Genomic DNA, 22,722 nt, shown 5'->3' with positions numbered 1-22,722 from the left:
TAGTTATCCAGCAAGTTAAACACTTATTCAAAATAATTCCTCGTGAAGCCGTTTGCTGTTTGAAGCCTTTACTTGAAGAAATTTGTGAAACTGTAAACAAAGACAAAGTATGTTTTGTACATAAACTGAGTACCATACATTCGATATTACATAAGATATAAACATATTTACAACAGTAGAATAGAGTAATTGTATAACTAACTAACATTTGGACTCACTTCTGTAACTATCAAATATTAACCTTTTATAAACATAGTGTTATCAAAATACTACTCTGACAATGTTGCTATTATGCTAAGAAACAAAGATACTCACAGATATTGCGCTTGGCCTAACATATGAAATAAGATTACATTGGATTGTGAAACCCTTATGGAATCCTCCATTACTGCCAGGTTCTTCCTGGAATTCTACTTCCTGGGATTCTACTTCCTGGGTTACACAGGAAGAAAGGAACAAAGGTCAAATGACCTCACACAGGAAGAAAGGAACAAAGTTCAAATGACCTCACACAGGAAGAAAGGAACAAAGGTCAAATGACCTCTGTTTCATACAAACACACTGCTAACACATAACCACCACCAGAGGGTGCTATCTGCACATATAAAATAGTCTATCGGTCCAGAACAGAGCCAGATATGGAAAAAGTAAACGCCATACTCAAAATGCCCCAACCCACTGACAAAAAAGGAGTGCTACGCATCATGGGGATGATAAACTTCATTGGAAAGTTCATTCCTAACTTGTCAGCCAAGACAGCCTGTCTGCGAGACCTGCTACATAAAACAAATGAGTTCGCATGGACAGAAAGACATGAACAAGAGTGGATGAACCTCAAAACAGTGCTGACAACCATACCTCTACTCACCTTCTTTGAGACAACAAAGAGAATCAAAGTGTCAACGGATGCATCAAAAGATGGCCTAGGCGCGGTCTTGCTACAAGCAAAGGGTGAAGATTGGAAGCCTGTTGCCTATGCCTCCAGGTCTATGACTGATTCTGAGTGTCGATACGCCCAGATTGAAAAGGAATGTCTAGGCTTGGTAGTTGGACTAGAAAAGTTCCATGGCTACATATATGGACTTCCCACCTTCACAGTTGCGACAGACCACTGCCCACTGGTTGCCATCATTAAAAAAAACCTGAATGAGATGTCTCCAAGGATTCAACGACTCATGATGAAGCTGCAAAGATATGACTTTGAACTGATCTACATACCAGGCAAACACATAGTGTTAGCAGATGCACTATCCCGAGCACCCACAATGAGTCATGTGAGTTCTACTGAGGAAGACGTGGATGTTCATGTGAGTATGGTCACTGCTGCGCTGCCTGTGTCAGACACAAAATCAAAGCAAATAGCAGAAGAAACAGTAAAAGATACAGTGTTACAAACAGTAATAGAGAACATTCATCATGGTTGGCCAAAAGGTTCCTGTCCAAAGTACTATCACATCAGGTCAGAGTTGAGTGTCGCAAGTGGACTATTACTAAAACAGAACAGAATAGTCATTCCACAGGCTCTACGTCGAGACATGCTCAAAAGGATTCATGAGGGACACCTCGGAATTGAAAAATGCAAAAGGAGAGCAAGAGACACTGTTTATTGGCCTGGCATAAATAAGGACATTGAGAACATGATAGGCAAATGTGAGGCATGTCAGAAACACCAAAACAAACAAGCTAAGGAACCAATGATAGTAGCTGACTTACCAACAGCACCATGGCAAAAGGTTGGTATGGACCTTTTTCATTTGAATGGTAAAGACTATCTAATAGTGATTGACTACTATTCTAACTGTCCTGAGATGGCGCTGCTCTCAAGCACATCAGCAAGCAGTGTCATAATGCATGTTAAATCCATCTTCGCCAGACATGGAATTCCCAGGATTGCCGTTAGCGACAATGGTCCATGCTTCAACTGTAAGGAGTGCAACAGTTTGCAGCACATTATGACTTTCAACACATCACATCCAGTCCTCTGTATGCTCAGTCGAATGGTAAGGCAGAGAAAGGTGTTCAAGTTCTCAAACAGCTACTGAAGAAAGCAACAGAAAGCAAGTCTGATCCTTATCTCGCCCTGCTGAGCTACCAAGCCTCCCCTTTAGACTGTGGTTCTTCACCTGCTGAACTCCTAATGGGTCGCAAGTTGCACACCACGCTACCCTGCTGTGCAAAAGAAAAGCAGAGTAAGGAACTGAGACAGAGACTTCAACTGTTAAAGCTGAAACAGAAATCACACTATGACAAGTCATCCAAAACTCTGAAACCGTTGACAAGGGATGATGTTGTCAGGATTGAGGATCCAAATGCATGGAACAGGAAAGCTACAGTTCTTGAGGAAGTAGGACCAAGGTCATACACTGTTAGAACTGAGGAAGGACAGATTCTCAGGAGGAACGGCCGTTCCCTCCTGAAAACACAAGAAACTATCCAAGAGCAAATCCATGACAATGCCGCAACTGAATCTTGTCACTCACCACCAGAACAATCTAACACAAACACACATACAGGCTCTCATGCAAACACATCAGACTTACCTGTGCTGAGAAGATCCACACGTGAAGTAAAAAAGCCTGATAGACTTAATCTTTGAGTACAAAGAAAACTATAATAAAAGAATGAAAAGCTTAGAGTTCATAAAGTAAAGCTTTGAAAATGTGTTGACTGTTGTGAAGATGTTTATGTCGTTATGATTGATTGATATTGATTTTGTTTAACCTCTAAGGAAGGGAGATGTAATGATCAGTAACATGTCATTCTAGAATGGTACACTAGGTGGAGCTGTATGTTTAATAGTGGGATACCCACAAGGCAGTAGTCAAGATGGATGCCTGTAAACTAGTCCACATGGCTGAATAAATGACTAGCTCAAGCTAGCTGTTCATAATGAAAATGTCTATTTATTTATGAACATAACAGAAATGACTCTTACTGAGGTACAATTCTATAGCTACCAACAGCCTTGCAGTATCTCACCCAAGTCACCATATTCTTGCATAGGCATAGACAAAGAGTGTTGGTATTATATATAAGCAGGGCCCCTCCTGTTTTTACCAAGCAGGGAATCAGGCTGATGTCGGGACCCTTTGTAGCACCCTTATCGCTGTCCCCGGCTGAGACAAATATTTCAGCATTTCAAGAATTCTTCCCTTTGAATGATTTAAAATCTTCACTTGGAGGCAAGTCTTTTAGATTCACATCTTCTCAATATCCTGATTCCATTACAACAATCTATATTCAGCCTCTTATGTAGATGTGCACCTTTTTTGTGCAGCAGAACCAAAGAACTCCATTGTGCTTATAATTATGATTTTTTTTTAAAAGGACTTAAAGAACCTTTACCAAATAAATAGCCTTTTAAAGTTAAAACTTACTGTTAATGGCTCTTTGTTTTCCTTGTTCATTCTGGTTATGGTTTGCCCAGTCACCTGTAATGTTATTTCATCATACAAAGATATTCTTCAGATTAAAAGGGAGAGGTTATATCTCAAGTAAGATGGCTGAATTAGCAAATTAAAAAAAAACACCCTAAAACTTGAAATATGAAAAATGCTAATTATACAAGAACGGCAAGAATAATTTTACATCAGAATTCAATCTGTTCACTTTATAAAATTCAATGATACACTGCTTGTGTGAACATTAGTCCTGAATCCCAGTAAATCTGTTCCAGGAACTCTACTGTAAGGTCCTCCTACACTATGTATTATGGTTAAAATCTCAGACTTGAAGGATGCCGTTCTAATGTTCTTTTTTATTGAGACATTTAGGGAAAGGGCTCAGACCCATAGTGCAGAACATCATAAAAGAGATGAGATAAATCAAGCAATAGTGATTTAGTAACACTAGGCTTGGTTTAAACAAAAACTAGATTTGCTGAGGATTGAAGGATGTAAACTTTTGCATAATGTTGAGGTTCTTGGAAAGAATGAGTTGCATTAGGAGACAGTGCAATGAGTGTTGATTTCAAACCAGTGAGGATCCAGGGTGGAAGAAGAATGTTTAGGAGGAATAGAGAAAAGAACATAAGAACATAAGAAATAGGAGCAGGAGTAGGCCAATCGGCCCCTCGAGCCTGCTCCGCCATTCAATAAGATCATGGCTGATCTGATCCTAACCGCCAATCCACTATCACAGAACCATCTCCTGAATCTAACAGAATTAGACACACGAAATAGGAGCAGGATCAGGCTACACAGCCCCTGGGCCCGCTCCGCTACCCACAGGGCCATGACCGATCCGAACCTAGACTCATGTCCAAATTCCTGCCCGCTCCCCATAACCCTTAATTCCCTTTACTTCTAGGAAACTGTCTATTTCTGTTTTAAATTTATGTAATGATGTAGCTTCTACAGCTTTTTGGGGCAGCATATTCCGTGGACCTACCACCCTCTGAGTGAAGTAGTTCCTCCTCATCTCAGTCTTGAAAGAGCAGCCCCTTATTCTAAGACTATGCCCCCTAGTTCTAGTTTCACCCATCATCGGGAACATCCTCCCCGCATCCACCCGATCCAACCCCTTCACAATCTTATATGTTTCAATAAGATCGCCTCTCATTCTTCTGAACTCCAATGAGTAGAGTCCCAATCTACTCAACCTCTCCTCATATGTCCATCCCCTCATCCCCGGGATTAACCGAGTGAACCTTCTTTGTACTGACTCGAGAGCAAGTATGTCCTTTCTTAAGTATGGACACCAAAACTGTACGCAGTATTCCAGGTGCGGTCTCACCAATACCTTGTACAACAGAAGCAATACCTCCCTATTTTTATATTCTATCCCCCTAGCAATGAAAGCCAACATTCCATTGGCCTTCTTAATCACTTGCTGCACCTGCATACTAACCTTTTGAGTTTCGTGCACCAGGACACCCAGATCCCTTTGTACTTCAGTACTTTCCAGTTTCTTGCCATTAAGATAATAACTTGCTCTACGATTTTTCCTGCCAAAGTGCATAACCTCACACTTTCCAGTATTGTATTCCAGCTGCCAAATCTCTGCCCACTTACTTAGCCTGTCTATGTCCCCTTGCAGGTTTTTTATGTCCTCCTCACTCACTACTTTCCCTCCCATCTTAGTATCATCTGCAAACTTTGATATGTTACACTCGGTCCCCTCCTCCAAATCGTTAATATAGATTGTAAAGAGTTGGGGACCCAGCACTGACCCCTGCGGAACACCACTAGTTACTGATTGCCAGTCTGAGAATGAACCATTTATCCCAACTCTCTGCCTTCTGTTAGATAGCCAATCCTCTATCCATGCCAGAATATTACCCCCAATCCCGTGATTTTTTATCTTAAGCAATAATCTTCTGTGTGGCACCTTGTCAAATGCCTTTTGGAAGTCTAAATACACTACGTCCACTGGTTCCCCTTTATCCACCCTATATGTTACTTCCTCAAAGAACTCCAGCAAATTTGTCAAACATGACTTCCCCTTCATAAAACCATGCTGACTTTGTCCTATTAAATTATGATTATCCAAATGTCCTGTTACTGTCTCCTTAATAATGGACTCCAATATTTTACCTACCACAGATGTTAGGCTAACCGGTCTATAGTTTCCAGCCTTCTGTCTACTGCCCTTTTAAAATAAGGGCATTACATTAGCAGTTTTCCAGTCTGCCGGGACCTTTGCTGAGTCCAGGGAGTTTTGGAAAATTATTACCAATGCATCCACAATCCCTACCGCCACTTCCCTCAAGACCCTAGGATGTAAGCCATCAGGTCCAGGTGATTTATCCGCCTTGAGTCCCATTAATTTACCGAGTACCACTTCCTTAGTGATTTTGATCGTGTTTAGCTCCTCCCCCCCTATAGCCCCCTGCTTGTCCAGTGTTGGGATATTCTTAGTGTCTTCTACTGTAAAGACTGATACAAAATATTCATTCAGTGTTTTTGCCATCTCCATATTTCCCACCATTAATTTCCCGGTCTCATCCTCTAAGGGACCAACATTTACTTTAGCCACCCTTTTTCTTTTTATATAACTATAAAAACTCTTACTATCTGTTTTTATATTTTTTGCTAATTTACTTTCATAATCTATCTTCCCTTTCTTAATCAATCTTTTTGTTATTTTTTGCTGCCTTTTAAAGTTTTCCCAATCCTCTATCCTCCCACTAGATTTGGCTACCTTATATGCCCTTGTTTTTAGTCGAATACTATCCTTAATTTCTTTACTTAGCCACGGATGGCTGTCTTTTCTTTTACACCCTTTTCTTCTCAGTGGAATATATATTTTTTGGAAGTTGTAAAATAACTCCTTAAATGTACACCACTGATCATGTATTGTCTTACCCTTTAATCTATTTTCCCAATCCACTCTACTCAATTCCGCTGTCAAGAGTTGAGAGGAGAATGACTATAATAGCATTGATAAAATAGGTGGAGACAAAAAAGTTTGCAAAGCAACAAAGGTTGGAAATTAGAAGGGAAACATATGTGTGGCATAGTAATCACAATCCAGATGTCAAAAGTCTTATTGGTGGATTTCATGATCCAGCATAATTGTGAGAGGTTTCCTGGCTGGGTTGATACATAGGGCACACTACAGTAGATCAGCTTTCTGCTTCAGTGAAAAGGAAAACTGACAGTGCCCGTCATGCCCAATACAAATACAGAACTCTCCAGATGATCATAGAAATTTAAGTTTGGGCAGTAGATATGGAGAAGAATGCGACATGTCCTGTTTCTGTCTGTTACATAGGGGAAAACATATCCAAACAGAACCAATGATAATTCAAAATAATTAGGAAAACTAGAATGTTAGATATCATTCACCCTTGTAAAAATGAAACATACAAGCCTGCAACATTCAGGTAGTAAAAATTGAATAACTGTGACAGACTCTCTGATACTTCAGATATCACTAACAATTACTGCACACAGAAAATTAAATCAGCCCATGAAATAGATGCAAATTAAACCCTTCTTGCAAACAAGCTCAGTTTAAAAGTATCTAACTATGTGTGTGCATTTTGGAGCTACTTACACTCCCGCAGTTTTGAGGTCCACATTGTTTCACCCGACTCTATGTCCATTAGCGTTAGTTGAAGATCTTCCGGTTGTTCCAAATATACTTCAAAGTAACTTTTACATTTAAGACATGCCATATCTATGAATGCAATTTCCTAATAAAACAAAACAAACTTTAATGTTCCACTCAATGGAAAAATAACATTGCAACATTTAATAGTTAAAGAGCACATGCACTTCTAACTGAATACACACGATTTCCATGGTACAAAGTCCGCATTTAACCAGTGGGGGAGACAAGTATTTCCCCACAAAATTGTAAACATATTCTTTATAAACAGATTAATGATTTCATTACACAGGACACAAAGGAAATCTTGCCCCAAGATTAGAAATGTTGGACCTTGGTTGGAATTCCCAAGTCTTGAACATTCCACCTATATGGGAAGAAAAGCGATTCTTGCCACGCCCGTTGATTAAGACGAGCACTAACATAGCTACATTACATGGGACTTATTTTCATTCTGCCTCCAAAAGCTAATGAAATGAAACTAAATGTTCATGTTCCTAAACACATAAACCCCTCACCCTGCTATAATTTCCATAGTCAAACTATTAAGATATTTCAGGCAAGCTCCAGGCATCAGAAACGCCTCTAATTGGAAGCTTGCCTGTTGGAGGGTGAGAAATGACATGCTGCTGCAGGATTTAAAAGCTTGAAGTTGCTTAAAGGGCTAGGCATCATCAGATTTTTATTTTGTTGCTGCAGCTAAGCAAGTTATTTTGATAGAGATGTCTTTGAGATTAGCTGCAGGGCAGAAAGCCCCCTGCATCTTTGATGTAGCTGGAGAAGTGCTGCTGAAGAAGGCCAGATGAGCAAAAGGTTTATTAGAACAGAGTGATGAAGGCCCCCAAAGAGAGCTGCTTAGTGACAGTAGAAGGAGGTGGCGAGGTGGCAACTGCAACACCCCACGCCTAGACACAGTGCCAGAAAGAGATTAATGGCCCTACCAGGTCAAACAGGGTAAGAGGAACATGTTCTAATAATGCAATATACTAATGATATCTGCCTTTTACAAAGATCTCTTTCCCTCAAGCTCTTAAAGTGTTGGAATTGCTTATAATCAATATCCAGAAGAAGCAGTGCCCTCTACACATCCAGCCTTCACCTGTAAATGTTCCATCACTCTCTTCCTTACACACTTTCATCCCAAAAATAGCCTCCTGTAGTATTAACTGCCTGTTGCATGCGTCTGTCATCATACCCATTATGGGCTGCAGTCTGAGAAACGTGTACTGTCATGGTAACCGAAGGAAATTTGGCCCGTTTTTCTTTCTTTTTTCAAGAATGAGCTAGCACATTGTTAGGGGAGCTTTGCTCTGAATCTGGTCCTGCTATACCCGACCTGGAAATGCTTGATGCTGACATTGATATGGAAAAGATTCCATTCCTCTGCACTAACTGCCTCCTCATGCCAATTCAGAAGTCGGCAGGGCCGCCACCAATTCAGAAGTCGGCAGGGCCGCCACCAATTCAGAAGTCGGCAGGGCCGCCACCAATTCAGAAGTCGGCAGGGCCGCCACCAATTCAGAAGTCGGCAGGGCCGCCACCAATTCAGAAGTCGGCAGGGCCGCCACCAATTCAGAAGTCGGCAGGGCCGCCACCAATCCAGTTTGTCTCTCTGTGGCTGTGTACAGCTGTCTTCTTTTTAAAAAACAGGCAAAAGACAGTTTTCAGCATTTGGAAGAACATAGAGGAGCACCCCCGACCCAGTCAACATTTGACATTGTGGGAATGGATGACTAAGTAGCACGCAATAGATTCAGATGTCCTTCTGACTTGGTGCCACAACATGCAAGTTATTTTAGCTTTAGAAGCATTCTTAAGTGCCTGTCACAAAGTTCATGCTGAAGCATTATAGAAATGGAAGTGCAGGTGTGAGAAGTTCTGCTTTTACTTCCCTCATTCAGGGCACAGTGCTTGTGGGGTGCAAATTATGGGCATAGGCATAATTTAAGGTGTCAAACTGTGGGCAGCCTGATGTTGGCATTCTTCCTCATCTGCTCCCATAACCTGTGGACATGGGAGATAACATTCACTCTTTTAGCCGCCTCCTGCCACGTTTGCTCCTCACTGTAATATAGAACTGAGTTCACCTTGGCCCTAAATCTGGCTATCCTCCTTTGTTTACTCATTGCAGAAGAACACCAAAACTATCATTGTCGAAGGGGGCTGTCCTGCCAACGTTCCATGGCTGCCCATCATTGGAGGCAAAACAAGCAGCTAAGTTAAAGTTAAAGTGGAGCAGCAGCCCTTTAAGAGCTGTTGCTCTCATGACTTTGCACCTTTCCATTTATGCATTACCTGTACTTGTGGAAAATGTGCAGGGAGCACATTCAAATTATGATAATGATCTGATCTTGCTCAATTCAATTCCCCTGGCCACTTGCACGATAGAATGCAGGAGCACAGCAATCCCAATTGCACAGTGATTGTCTCCTTTTTTTATTTTTAAATCTTTTTCTCATTCATTTTTCTCTATCAATTTTTCCCCTGCCTTCCTCGTAAAGTTATTGGCTCAATGCTTGATACAGTTACACATCAAGGTGACCATTAAATATACCTGGAAAATAAAGGGCAAGTCAGTGATCCTGCATTGCCATCACAGTTCATTGATAGAATGGTGTGCAGGTCAGAGATTCATTGCAGTGGCGAATCTTAAACCCACTCTCCATTAAGTGAGTGTGTGGTGTGGAAGCCATGTATAAACCAATATAACTGAGTCTGAGCCTATCATCATCCAATATCCACGTCTATCATGTGGTGCTGGATACCAATCAGGAAGTGGAACTTTGGCTAATTCTTTCCTCCATAACTCGTAATTTATGGTGTAACTACTGCCATTCAAGCTGAAATCAGTCAACAGACTGGGGATTTTTAATTTTATTTGTTGTCAGAATGTGAGTGATGCTGGCAAGATCAAAAGAAAAGAAAGACTTGCATTTATATAGCGCCTTTCATGACCACCAGACATCTCAAAGCAGTTTACAGCCAATGACGTGCTTTTTTGGAGTGTAGTCACTGTTGTAATGTGGGAAGCACAGCAGCCAATTTGCACACAGCAAGCTCCCATGTGATAATGGCCAGATAATCTGTTTTTTGTTATGTTGATTGAGGGATAAATATTGGCCAGGACACCAGGGATAACTCCCCTGCTCTTCTTCGAAATAGTGCCATGGGATCGTTTACATCGGTTTAACATCTCAGCACTCCCTCAGCAGTGTACTGGAGTGTCAGCCTAGCTTTATGTGCTTAAGTTCCTTGGAGTGGGACTATGAACCCACAACCTTCTGACTCAGAGGCAAGTGTGTTACCCACTGAGCCACAGCTGAAACAGTTATTACTCATTCTTAATTGCCCTGAGAGGGTGGTGGTGGTGAGATCGCGGTTGTTTTTACAATTGAGTGGCTTGTTAGGTCATTTCAGAAGGTGCTAAGTGTCAACCACACAGGCTGCAGTCATGGGTAGGCTAAACTGGGCAGGAGCGTCAGGTTCCCAATAGGTTTTTAAAACAATTCAGCAGTTTTTAATGGGAATTTTTTCTGATGCCAGCCCACAGATTGCCAAACAAAAAAGGTTTCAGGTTAAAAGATAAGAACAACTTGTCGATAGCAAAATACTGCAGATGCTGGAAATCCGAAATAACAACAGAAAACGCTAGAAAAACTCAGCAGGCCAGGCAACATCCATGGAGAGAGAAACAGAGTTAACGTTTCAGATCAAAGAACCTTCGTCAGAACTGAGAAAAAAGCAGGAAATGAAACAGATTAAAAAGCAAGTTTTGGGGGCTGGGAAATGGGGGAGGGGATGAAAGAACAAAAGGGAAGGTCTGTGGGGGGTGAAGAGACATTAAGAGATATTCAAGGTGAGATGAGATGGTAATAGGGCAGGTAAAGAAACAAAGGATGGCTCCAGATGAAGTGTGAAATACGTTGGCAGAATGAGAGACAGCTGCCATGTGGGAGAGAAAAAAAAGGAAAAGGCACAAACCAAAAGTGTGGATAAAAAATATATAAAAATATGATAGGGGCCGAGGTTATAATCTGAAATTGTTAAACTCGATATTGAGTCCGGAAGGCTGTAAAGTGCCCCATCGGAAGATGAGGTGCTGTTCCTCAAGCTTACGCTGAGCTTCCATGGAACAATGCAAGAGGCCGAGGATGGTGAGGTCTGAGTGGGAATGGAGCGGTGAATTAAAGTGACAGGCGACCGGAAGCTCAGAGTCACCCTTACGGACTGAACAGAGGTGTTCCGCAAAGCAGTCACCCAATCTGCGTTTGGTCTCCCCAATGTAGAGGAGACCACATCATGAGCAGCAAAAACAGTATACTAGATTGCAAGAAGTACAAGTAAATCACTGTTTCACCTGGAAGGGGTGTTTGGGGCCCTGGACAGTGGGAAAGGGGGAGGTATAAGGGCAGGTGTTCCATCTCCTGCGCTTGTACAGGAAGGTGCCGGGCGAAGGGGAAGGGGTGCTGGGGGTGATAGAGCAGTGGACTAGGGTGTCTCGGAGGGAGCGATCCCTACAGAATGCTGAAAGGAGAGGGGAGGGGAAGATGCGTTTGGTGGTGGGATCATGTTGGAGGTGGCGGAAATGGCGGAGGATGATCCGTTGAATATGGAGGCTGGTGGGGTGAAAGCTGAGGACAAGGGGAACTCTATCGTGGTTCCGGGAGGGAGGGGCAGGGGTGAGGGCAGAAGTGCGGGAGATACAACAGACACAGTCAGCCATGATCTCATTGAATGGCGGAGCAGGCTCGAGGGGCCGAATGGCCTACTTCTGCTCCTATCTTCTATGTTTCTATGGTCGAGGGCCGTGTCAACCACGATAGAGGGGAATCCTCGGCTGAGGAAAAAGGAAGACATGTCGGAAGCACTGGTATGGAAGGTGGCATCGTCAGAACAGATGCGGCGGAGATGGAGAAACTGGGAGAATGGAATAGAGTCCTTACAGGAGGTGGGGTGGGAGGTAGTGTAGTCCAGGTAGCTGTGGGAGTCAGTGGGCTTGTAGTGAATGTTGGTCAATAACCTATCCCCAGAGATGGAGACAGAGAAGTCGAGGAAGGGAAGGGAAGAGTCGGAGATGGACCATGTGAAAGTGAGGGAAGGGTGGAAATTGGAGGCAAAGTGAATGAAATTGTCTAGTTCTGGGTGAGAGCAGGAAACGGTACCGATACAGTCATCAATGTACCGGAAAAAGGGGTGAGGGAGGGGACCCGAGTAGGACTGGAACAAAGAGTGTTCCACATATCCCACGAAAAGGCAGGCATAGCTAGGACCCATGCGAGTACCCATAGCAACACCTTTAATTTGGAGGAAATGAGTGGAGTCAAAGGAGAAGTTGTTCAATGTGAGAACAAGTTCAGCCAGGCGGAGGAGGGTGGTGGTGGATGTGGACTGGTTGGGCCTCTGTTCAAGGAAGAAGCGGAGCAACCTCAGGCCATCCTGGTGGGGGATGGAGGTGTAGCGGGATTGTACGTCCATGGTGAAAAGGAGGCGGTTGGACCAGGAAACTGGAAACTATTAAAGTGGCGGAAAGCGTCAGAAGAGGCGCGGATGTAGGTGGGAAGAGACTGGACAAGAGGAGAAAAGATAGTCGAGATAGGAAGGGATAAGTTCCGTGGGGCAAGAACAGGCTGAAACGATGGGTCTACCAGGGCAGTCCTGTTTGTGGATCTTGGGAAGGAGGTAGAAGCGGGCTGTGCGGGGTTGGGGAACTATGAGGTTGGCGGCCATGGGGGGACGATCTCCAGAGGAGATGAGGTCAGTGACAGTGTTGGAAACGGTGGTTTGATGTTCGGTAGTGGGGTCATGGTCCAGGTGGAGGTAGGAGGAGGTGTCGGAGAGTTGGAAACTTGAACAACTTGTCCCTTGGGCAAAAGAAATACATAATAAGAAAACTCTCTACAGATAAAGTCAGAGATACTCTTAAGATCTTGATTATAGAGACTTTCTCCCGGGTTTCCCGAACGCTTCCGAGCCCCCACCCTGCTCCCAACCCGCCTACCGATTAAAATTCTGGCCATAGACACTTGAAACATTCAGGGCTAGAAATTTGTTATAGCCAAGAAATGGGCAGTGTTTAGACTAGAAATGGTTAAGTAGCGCCACCTGAAAATGATCTAGGCTGCATGCAAAATTCTTCCTCATTAAAATGATTGCAGTCATGATTCTAGTCTAAAAGCTCAAGCTCATTGGCGTTACACTGAAAAGATCAATATCGGGGGCAGTCTAAATGCAAGTAATGATTGCCACAGGCTTTTTTCACTACTTAAAGGGAGGTTCATTGATGCTGCAGCACCTCATTCTCAGCATTGTTAGGGGTGCAGCTGCCTCAACAACCATAAGAAGAAGGACAAGGAGAAGGAGCACTTATTTACAAATCTTGATGGCAGATCTCCAGGGAGAAAGCCCGGAGGTTTTCCAAGGAAGCTTTAGAGGCATTGGTTTTAGCGGTGGAGAGAAGGCGGGCAGTCCTGTACCCCACAACTGGCAGGAGACTCTCGCCTCAAGTCTGCCGGACTATGTGGAGGGAGGTGGCACACCACATCATGGGCAGCACTGTGCTCCCCAGGACCCACAAACAGTGCAGGAGGAAGTTTAATGAGCACACACGGGTGGGCAAAGTGAGTGAAGGCTTCAACAAATGCTACATACCACCATCTTTACACAAGCTTCACACACTGCTCAATGTACACACCCCCAGCACTCACCCACCAACAATCTCTATCTAGCAACACTAACACCCACATTTCACACCTTGCACACAATGACAGCTATTCAACTATGGCAGGCACAAGGGCGATTAGTTATTAGAATTCATGTGATATGTGTGATATGTTTATAGGTAAACTGGGCATCAGTGAGCAGGTTATTGGTGAGTAAGTGCTGCTTGATAGCACTGTTGATGACACCTTCCATCACTTTGCTGATGATTGAGAATAGACTGATGGGATGGTAATTTGCCGGGTTGGATTTGTCCTGCTTTTTGTGGACAGGACATACCTGGGCAGTTTTCCACATTGTCGGATACATGCCAGTATTAGAGCTGTGCTGGAACAGCTTGGCTAGAGGCGTGGCTAGTTCTGGAGCACAAGTCTTCAACATGACAGCCGGGATGTTGTCGGGGCCCACAGCCTTTGTTCTATCCAGTGTGCTCAGTCGTTTCTTGATATCACATGGATTGAATCGAATTGGCTGAAGACTGGCTTCTGTGGTGGTGGGGACGTCAGGAGGAGGCCGATATGGATCATCGACTCAGCACTTCTGACTGAAGATGGTTGCAATCACTTGAGGAAGTGTTGTGAGCAGAAGCCTTTAACAAATAATGAGTGACTTCTGCACTTAAACCAACACTCCCTGTCACCAAAAAAACTTGAAATAACTAAAGAAAGCTGTTTCAGTTGCAGGAGGTAGCAAACAGGCACTGAAACTGCAGAACCATGTTAGCTGGAGCTGATTGGGGATGGCGCCTTTAAATATCGCTGCAGCAGCCTGCTTCCTGCTTGTAGACACCAGCTCTCCCTGTCATTTTCTGCTCTGCAATTAAGGTAAGTGGTTATAATGAAGTTGGGAGATCAGATGTCCAGTGAGTGTTGCACACTCACTGACATCACGATCTCCATGATGGCGAGGTCCCTGACGATCGAGGTTACCGGCAGCGCTACTGGCAACTTTGATATGGTGTGCGGCACTGGAATCGGCATTAGCTGTCGTTACAGCTGTCAACGGCATTTGTGACGCTAACGTGTGGCGCAAACCACAAAAAAAATTTCCCCCTAAGATTCTGAAGGGGATTGGCAGGATAAATGCTGAGAGATTGTTTCCCCTGGCTGGAGAGTCTAGAACTAGGGGGCATAGTCTTAAGATAAGGGGTAGGCCATTTAAGACTGAGATGAGGAGGAATTTCTTCACTCAGAAGGTTGTGAATCTTTGGCATTCTCTACCCCAAAGGGCTGTGGATGCTCAGTCGTTGAGTATATTCAATGGATATGGGGATAGGGCAGGAAAGTGGAGTTGAGGTCGAAGATCAGCCATGATCTTATTGAATGGCGGAGCAGACTCGAGGGGCCATATGGCCTACTCCTGCTCCTAATTCTTATGTTCGTATGAAGGAAGGTTGAAATGGGAATAAGTAAGCAAACTAAATTAACACAAGAACAATCCAACAAGGAAGAAGAAAGATAAACACTTGAGTGAGTTTTAAATACAAGATCTGAACAAAAGCATGCATGTTAGTACTCGCAACAAGCTCCAAATAACCAGATGACTCATTCTTAAAATGTAGGCCGATTTATGAGCAGCACACATCTAATTATAGAGAAAAAAGTGGTGATTTTTATAACCTGCAAAAAATGTAGTATATCTTTGCTTGTACAGTGCCAAATAATAAAATCTCTAATGTACATAATGCTGATGGATTATCTGTAATCAGCCATGGATCAGTGGTAGCACTCTCACCTCTGAGTCAAATGTTTGTGAGTCCTGGACCTGAGCACATAATATAGGCTGACACTTCAGTTCAATACCGAGGGAGTGCTGTACTATCGGAGGTGCCGAGGTCCTGTCTACCCTCTCATGTGGACGTTAAAGATTCCGCGGCACTATTCAAAGAAGAGCAGGCCAGTTCTCTTGGTGTCCTGGCCAATATGATCCCTCAACCAACAGCACTAAAATAGTTTAATTGGTCATTTATCTCACTGCTGTTTGTGGGGCCTTGCTATTTGCAAATTAGCTACTGTGTTTCTCTACATTACAACAGTGACCACATGTCAAAAGTAATACATTTCCTGTGAAGAGCTTTGGGATGTCCTGAGGACATGAAAAGCGCTATATAAATGCAAGTTCTTTCTTTCTTCTAATCTTCTCCATCTCTCTTGCCAAAACAAGATAGTATTTTTCTAAAACTGCAGCACTAGCGATTAACAAATTAGTACGGTTACAACCACTGCAGACGCTTTATTGCAGTGTAAATTTAAATTGCTAAATGTCGCTCCAGGTCCCACCATATTAAGTAGATTCCAAGATTTTATGATAGCCCATCAGATCGAAGAGGATTTTTTAGGACAATGGAAAGTGGCTTGGATTCAGGTATCATTTTTTAGATCCTAGCTCTGGAAAACGTCATCACCTCAAAATGGTTTGTTGAGTTTATTTGTATAATAAATATATCAGAACACTTTGTATGTAAGCAGCTGGCATCATTCTATAATTGTTTACTACAACATACCCCAGGAATTATCTCAGCCATTGGGTCACTCAGGAGTCGATATGTTTTGCCAATAATCAGCTTTTTGTGGCATGGAGTAGATTTATCAATTTTTACAGATTTCTGTTTTTCAGCCTTTATGATATCCTGAAAATGAACAAGCACATTCATGCTGAAATCTGTCCTTTTAATTAACATTTTGTTTGCACTGAGCATTAACTAAACAATCCACTCAAACATGAACAAAATAATATTGTAACTTAACACAAGGTGCAACTATAACAAAAAGCCATAATTATAATCTTAATTAGTACAGCTGGAATAGTTCATACCTTAATAACAGAGTCATTGTTTGCTGCCATATACACATGAAATAATAAGGACTGGTGGTTGTTAATGACTTTGTAAATCAGCACAACACCGTGATGTTGAACATCTTCAGAAGCGGTCTGAAAGATTGGCCCAACAGGTGACAAGGAGCTCACATTCCATTGAACGTGTGTTGTTGAGTGATCAGTAGTTGGCTCTATTTCAGGTTTTGTGTCCTTTATGTGTAAAATTCCAAATTGTAAATCAGGCGAGTGTTCTGTAAAGGATGGGACACAAATTTGTAAAGGTAAAACAATTGGTTCAAACATTTTAGATATCATTTTGTGAATACAGTACTGAGATCGGCCATAATAAAGCAACTCCGTGCCAGCTCCTGGTGTTAACTGGGCCATTTAGGAGAAACACCAAGTTAAGACACTTCCCAGAAAAATGGGTTGAAAATTGGAGGGGGCGGTCAATCCATGCTAATGTACCCGGTAAGCACTCCTCATCAGTGAACAGTATAGGGAACATAAAGGAGAGGAAAAAAATGAAATTATCTTTTTTGTGGGGTGAGGAAAGAAAGAAAAAGTAAAGTTGTTTTAAAATTCTACGGTCTTTACCAGTCCAACTGACAATAACAAAAAAACCAGTGAGGACTATGATCACACTCACGGGTACGTGACTGCTGTCTGATCTGCAGAATATTGACGCTGCAAACTGAGTATGCCACCTAGTGGAGGATGGTGTGAAGGTCAGCAGCAAAGTGTGGAAGCATAAAGGCCAAGAAAACTACAAAATTTCAATTATCTGCAAAAGAAAGACCCTTACCTGCCAAGCAGAGGGAATGAGGGAAGTAAATGCTCTTTAATAAGGCTGGATCACTCTTCACATCAAACAGTGGGCCACAAAGTTTCCAGCTGCCTTGCAGAAATGTGTCATATTTATACCACGACAGCACTGAGTAAATTATGTCAACTTTTTCTGTCACTTCAAATACTAGACCAGTAGCAACACACTGATAGCTTCCTTCATGATCCAACTTCAGACTGTGTATTAAAAAAGATAAAGAAATGTGCTATTAATTAAAATTGATTTGAGACAAACACTGCACTAATTATATTTACAAAGTACTGGGAAAATACCTACCAGAAACGCTCCTTTGAGATTTGTCTAGGTGTTACTTGTTCAAAATTTTGATTCTGTTATTTATAAAAAAAGGTCTTAATGGAAATGCTTACAACATTGCAGATTTTTTGCCTGTCTATATTACATTTATACTACAATTTTCCTTGTGCATATTAGTTCTTACCTCTTAAATCACCTAAAACATTTTTATAATAGAAATTATTAAAAAATAAAGCTACTCACAATTTGACATTGACAGCTTGGACATGATGGCTTGACGTATAAGTCTATGAGAGAAAGATTTGTTTAAAAAAAAATTAAATGTGGTAGTTTCTACAGATTTGAACAAAAGGATTGTGAAACAGTGCTAACCAAAATTTAGGGTTAAACTCTACTTCTCTTTTATGTTACTATGGTAATGTCTCAGGCAGAAGAGCATTGGTCCATCTGATCTCCCCTTACAAACCTCCCACCAGGTTATTTATTGTGATTCTAGTACTAATAGCCCTCTTCCCTAATAGGAGTTCATCCAGTCCTTTATTAAGACCTGCCATGGTTTTCTGTTCCTACTAGTAATCTGTTCCACAATTCTATCATGCTCTTACTAAAGAAATGTTACCTAAATTTCTCATTTTCCTTTGATAAGCTTAACTTTAATCTGTGTTACCTAGTTTCCACTTGCCTGGATGATTGCAGCTCCAACAACACTCAAGAAGCTGGACAAAGCAGCCCACTTGATTGGCACCTTAAACATTCACTCCCTCCACCACCGGCGTACCATGGCTGCAGTGTGTACCATCTACATGATTCACTGCAGCAACTCGCCAAGGCTTCTTCGGCAGCACCTCCCAAACCCGCGACCTCTACCACCTAGAAGGACAAGGGCAGCAGGCGCATGGGAACACCATCACCTCCAAGTTCATCTCCAAGTTCCCCTCCAATGACAGTGTCAGCTGTGGCTCAGTTGGTAGCACACTTGCCTCCTGAGTCAGAAGGTTGTGGGTTCAAATCTCACTCCAGGGACTTGAACACATAAAGCTAAGCTGACACTCCAATACAGTGCTGAGTGAGTGTTGCACTGTTGGAGGTGCCGTCTTTCGGATGAGACATTAAACCTCTCAGGTGGATGTAAAAATCCCATGGCACTATTTCGAAGAAGAGTAGGGGAGTTATCCCCGGTGTCCTGGTCAATAGTTATCCCTCAACCAACATAACAAAAAACAGATTATCTGGTCACTATCACATTGCTGTTTGTGGGACCTTGCTGTGTGCAAATTGACTGCTGCATTTCCCACATTCCAACAGTGACTCTACTTCATTGGCTGTAAAGTGCTTTTAGATGTCTGGTGGTCATGAAAGGCACTATATAAATGCAAGTCTTTCTTTCTTTTTCCAAGTCACACATCCTGAAACTCCCTCCCTAACAGCACTGTGGGAGTACCTTCACCATACGGACTGCAGCAGTTGAAGAAGGCGGCTCACCACCACCTTCTCAAGGGCAATTAGGGATGGGCAATAAATGCTGGCCTTGCCAGCGACGCCCACATCCCAGGAACGAATTTAAAAAAATCCTGTACCCAACAGAAAAATGTTCCTAGATGCAAGTTCTCTATACCCGTGAAAGTCTTAAAAGACTTCTATCAAGAACCCCTTCATCCTGGTATGAGTGCTTGAAGTGGGGTTGGGTGTCAGTATGGTATATGGGAAGTTTTACAATTCAACTGACACCATGGGGTCAATAATGTAACCCACTATATGCTCCTGCACACAAATGGGCTAATCTTGTTAGATAATGCGTAGTCTTCCCAATTACATAATTTACTGGCACTGCAGATACATCTCTTATGACTTGCCACAAGCAGTACAGCCTTATTGTCAAGAGCCAGCAGCCAGTGAAGGCATCTTGAGTCCTTGGTGCATTCCTTGCTTGGCGTTGGGGGCACTAGGCAGAGGAGCATGGTGCCAAAGGTATGGGGGACACTGGTGCCAGGGGTTATGGGTGCTAAGGGTGTACAATTTTTTAAATGTTGATAATAGCCTCTCCTTTGACACTTCTTCCAAATGAGCGCTGTATGACTGGACCACTAATCAGCTTCCCTTTTCTGCATGCCACAAGTTTCTCATGCAACTACTTTTTATTTCCTCTTGAGCATTCTATTATTGCAGAACATACAAAAACAGAAGTTTTAAAACCAGAGATGTCAGGGGAGCTTGTTTGAAAAAGAAAATCAAATAACAAGTAAATGTCAAACAAAATATAACATCTGTCAGTGAGTACTGGACAAGCTTTCTAGTGAACACAGTTTGGACAGTGAGGTTGTATCATTTAGTGCAGTTTGGAATTCTTCCACCCCTTTAAAGGATGAGCCCTTTGATACATTTCTGACATAGCAGCATCTCTCTGGTCATGGTCAACAGGTTATTAGCTTCTTCACTTAAATTGCTGTAAGGTTATTATTGTCTTATTTTTGGCATGCACACAGCCATCTGCAAACCAGTGAAAGCCATTATCAAACTACAGAAAGATGCCAGTCAAACTCAAACTGTCTGCGCATTCTTATTAAGTGTACAGTGGAAATTTCAGACTAGGATCTGGGCCTGGAGTTGAGCTGCATGACACAACATACTCACAATATAAACATGTGCAGATAGTAGCAGGGAAAGAAACAGGTTTTACCAGCTTTTTGGTAGTTTTCTGCTGTAAATGTCAGTCCACTATTTCCTCTATAGACTCTTAACAGCTAGTAAAATGGAGATACCATTCATCTATGATCATTATGAAAGCAGATATTTGATTTTAATCAATGTTTAAATTGTTATGTCATACTGCCAACTACAGCATCCAGCTCGACTGTGAATGTTCCTGTAGAACAGACCGTTGACACTCAGGCTGTGATTTTGCCGGCGCTCATTGGGCGGGTTTGGAGGCGGGTCCCAAATTAAACTTAAGATGATTGACGGCGGGTTGCAAACCCGCCGCGAACCCGCCTCCATGCGACTTTCCAAGGTGTCAGGTCTGCGACTCCTGATCAGACCCGAAACCAAGCGGCAGGAGAGGCAGCTGAGGACCTGTTTAATGATATTTTGATAGGGGTTTTCAATTTTGCAACATTTTCAGCGTGTTCCACGGCATTCCAGGAACACGCCAGCTGATTGAGTCGGGTGTTCCAACAAGCTGAATACTTCACAGCTGCAAAAGCAGCATTAAAGCTAACCTGCCACTTTAGTTGAATTTCAAAAGCCTGAACTTTCTGATTGCAGGATGTTGAAGACATTGTTCAGGTGTTTTGAGGTTGTAAGTGTGTGTTGTGAGATCCATATACACTGTGACCTCCTTGGAATAACCTCTCTTCACTTTACTGAACGCTTATAACATTCCATCCTCAAGTGACATTTTCACCAGCATAATGGGAACCAATTATACTCTCTCATCCTGGTCCTCAGATTCTGAGGATGAGCAGCGGCAGCAGCAGCAGAACCAGGCACACCAGCAGCACCGACAACAAGAGCGCCAACCTTCTCCTGAGCCACTTGATGCTGCACAGAGCAGAGGCCGTCAGCGCAGGGCTGCACCGTGCCGCAGGAGATACCCCCAACACAGGGGTTACAGGCAGAGGATGAGCTTCCTCAACATGACTGAGCAGCAGTGCCAAAGGAGGCTGAGACTTTCGCGACAGATAGTCGCAGACATCTGCACAATGCTGCACCAAGACCTGGAGCCCAGAGGAGTGGGTGGACTGCCTTACCAGAGGCTGTCAAAGTCACCACCGCCCTCAACTTCTTTGCGTCAGGCTCCTTCCAGGGGTCAGCAGCATCTCCCAGTCGGCCGCACACCGATGCATCACGCAGGTAACCGATGCCCTGTTTGGCAAGTCGGCTGAAGCAAGTGTTACCGTGGGGGTGGTTGGGTTTGCCAATCTGGCTGGCTTCCCACGGGTGCAGGGCATCATCAACTGCACACATGTGGCCATCAGGGCACCCCATCACAACCCAGCAGCATTTGTAAACCACAAGGGCTTCCACTCCCTTAACATGCAGCTGGTGAGTAACCACAGGAAGAACATTATGCATGTTTGCGCCAAATTCCCTGGCAGCTGCCATGACTCGTACATCCTGTGGCAGTCCACTGTGCCTCAGCTCTTCAATCCGCCAACCCAACTTTCCAGATGGCTACTTGGAGACAAGGGCTATCCCCTGAAGACATGGCTAATATCACCGATGAGGAGGCCATCAAACGAAGCTGAGGAGAGCTACAATGACAGCCACATTTCCACCAGAAGCATCATAGAGCAAACCATCGGCTTGCTCAAAATGTGATTCAGATGCCTCGACAGATCTGGTGGAGCCCTACAGTACTCACCAGCCAGGGTGTCCAGAATCATCGTGGTCTGCTGTGCCCTGCACAACATCGCACTGCAGCGTGGTTTACCGCTGCCTGAGGAACAAGTGGCAGAGCGCACAGCCTCCTCAGAGGAGCAGGAGGAAGAGGAGGAAGAGGCGAATGATGCTGCAGATGAGGAACACCTGGCGGACGTGGCTGTCCCAATGCTACCAGCACGCGATCTCATTGCTGGCCGTCAGGTAAGGGATGGACTAATGCATGCCAGATTCGCCTAACTTTACGCTGTACATACACATGGCTGGCACATGCACATAAGGGGTGGCAAGACCTCCATTCCACACAATACAGAATCTAAACAATGAACTATGCATTCCTATCACTCTCCCCACCATCACTGCAGGTGAAAGGTGCCCTCAACCCTCAATGTGACACTTCCAATTCTGAGCACAGCGCATTGAATCACATCACATAACTTTAATACACTAGAAATAAACATGACAAACGTAAAATGCTATACTATTAAATCACCCAAGTGACTACCCTTGTGACCATTTGTGATTTAACTTTCTCTTATGCGTGCTTCTACTGTGAAGGAATAGCCATGATTTAGAGAAATACACGATACTATGAACATATTTCTAATATTATTAATAAAAGAAATACTGGGTTTAAAAGACACAAGTCTCAGCAG

At 43.2% G+C, this 22,722-nt stretch overlaps 1 protein-coding gene across 2 annotated transcripts in view; it reads right to left on the bottom strand.

Moving 5' to 3' along the window:
- The window catches only part of LOC147115828 (uncharacterized), a 124,391-nt gene that overhangs the window by 26,004 nt on the left and 75,665 nt on the right, over nucleotides 1-22,722 (bottom strand). For both annotated transcript variants that reach the window (XM_085990423.1, XM_085990422.1), the window contains exons 7-13: nucleotides 17,933-17,976; nucleotides 17,711-17,763; nucleotides 17,393-17,610; nucleotides 16,585-16,838; nucleotides 16,274-16,399; nucleotides 7,000-7,138; nucleotides 3,378-3,431 (exon numbers count right to left, since the gene is read on the bottom strand). In XM_085990423.1, the coding sequence (XP_085846549.1) occupies nucleotides 3,378-3,431; nucleotides 7,000-7,138; nucleotides 16,274-16,399; nucleotides 16,585-16,838; nucleotides 17,393-17,610; nucleotides 17,711-17,763; nucleotides 17,933-17,976 (888 nt within the window). The remainder of the gene's footprint in view (nucleotides 1-3,377; nucleotides 3,432-6,999; nucleotides 7,139-16,273; nucleotides 16,400-16,584; nucleotides 16,839-17,392; nucleotides 17,611-17,710; nucleotides 17,764-17,932; nucleotides 17,977-22,722) is intronic.

Source organism: Somniosus microcephalus, chromosome 6 (genome assembly GCF_052327205.1).
Source record: "Somniosus microcephalus isolate GS21.2 chromosome 6, FLI_Smic_1.0, whole genome shotgun sequence".
NCBI lineage: Eukaryota > Metazoa > Chordata > Chondrichthyes > Squaliformes > Somniosidae > Somniosus > Somniosus microcephalus.
This window is presented reverse-complemented; position numbering and strand designations above follow the sequence as displayed.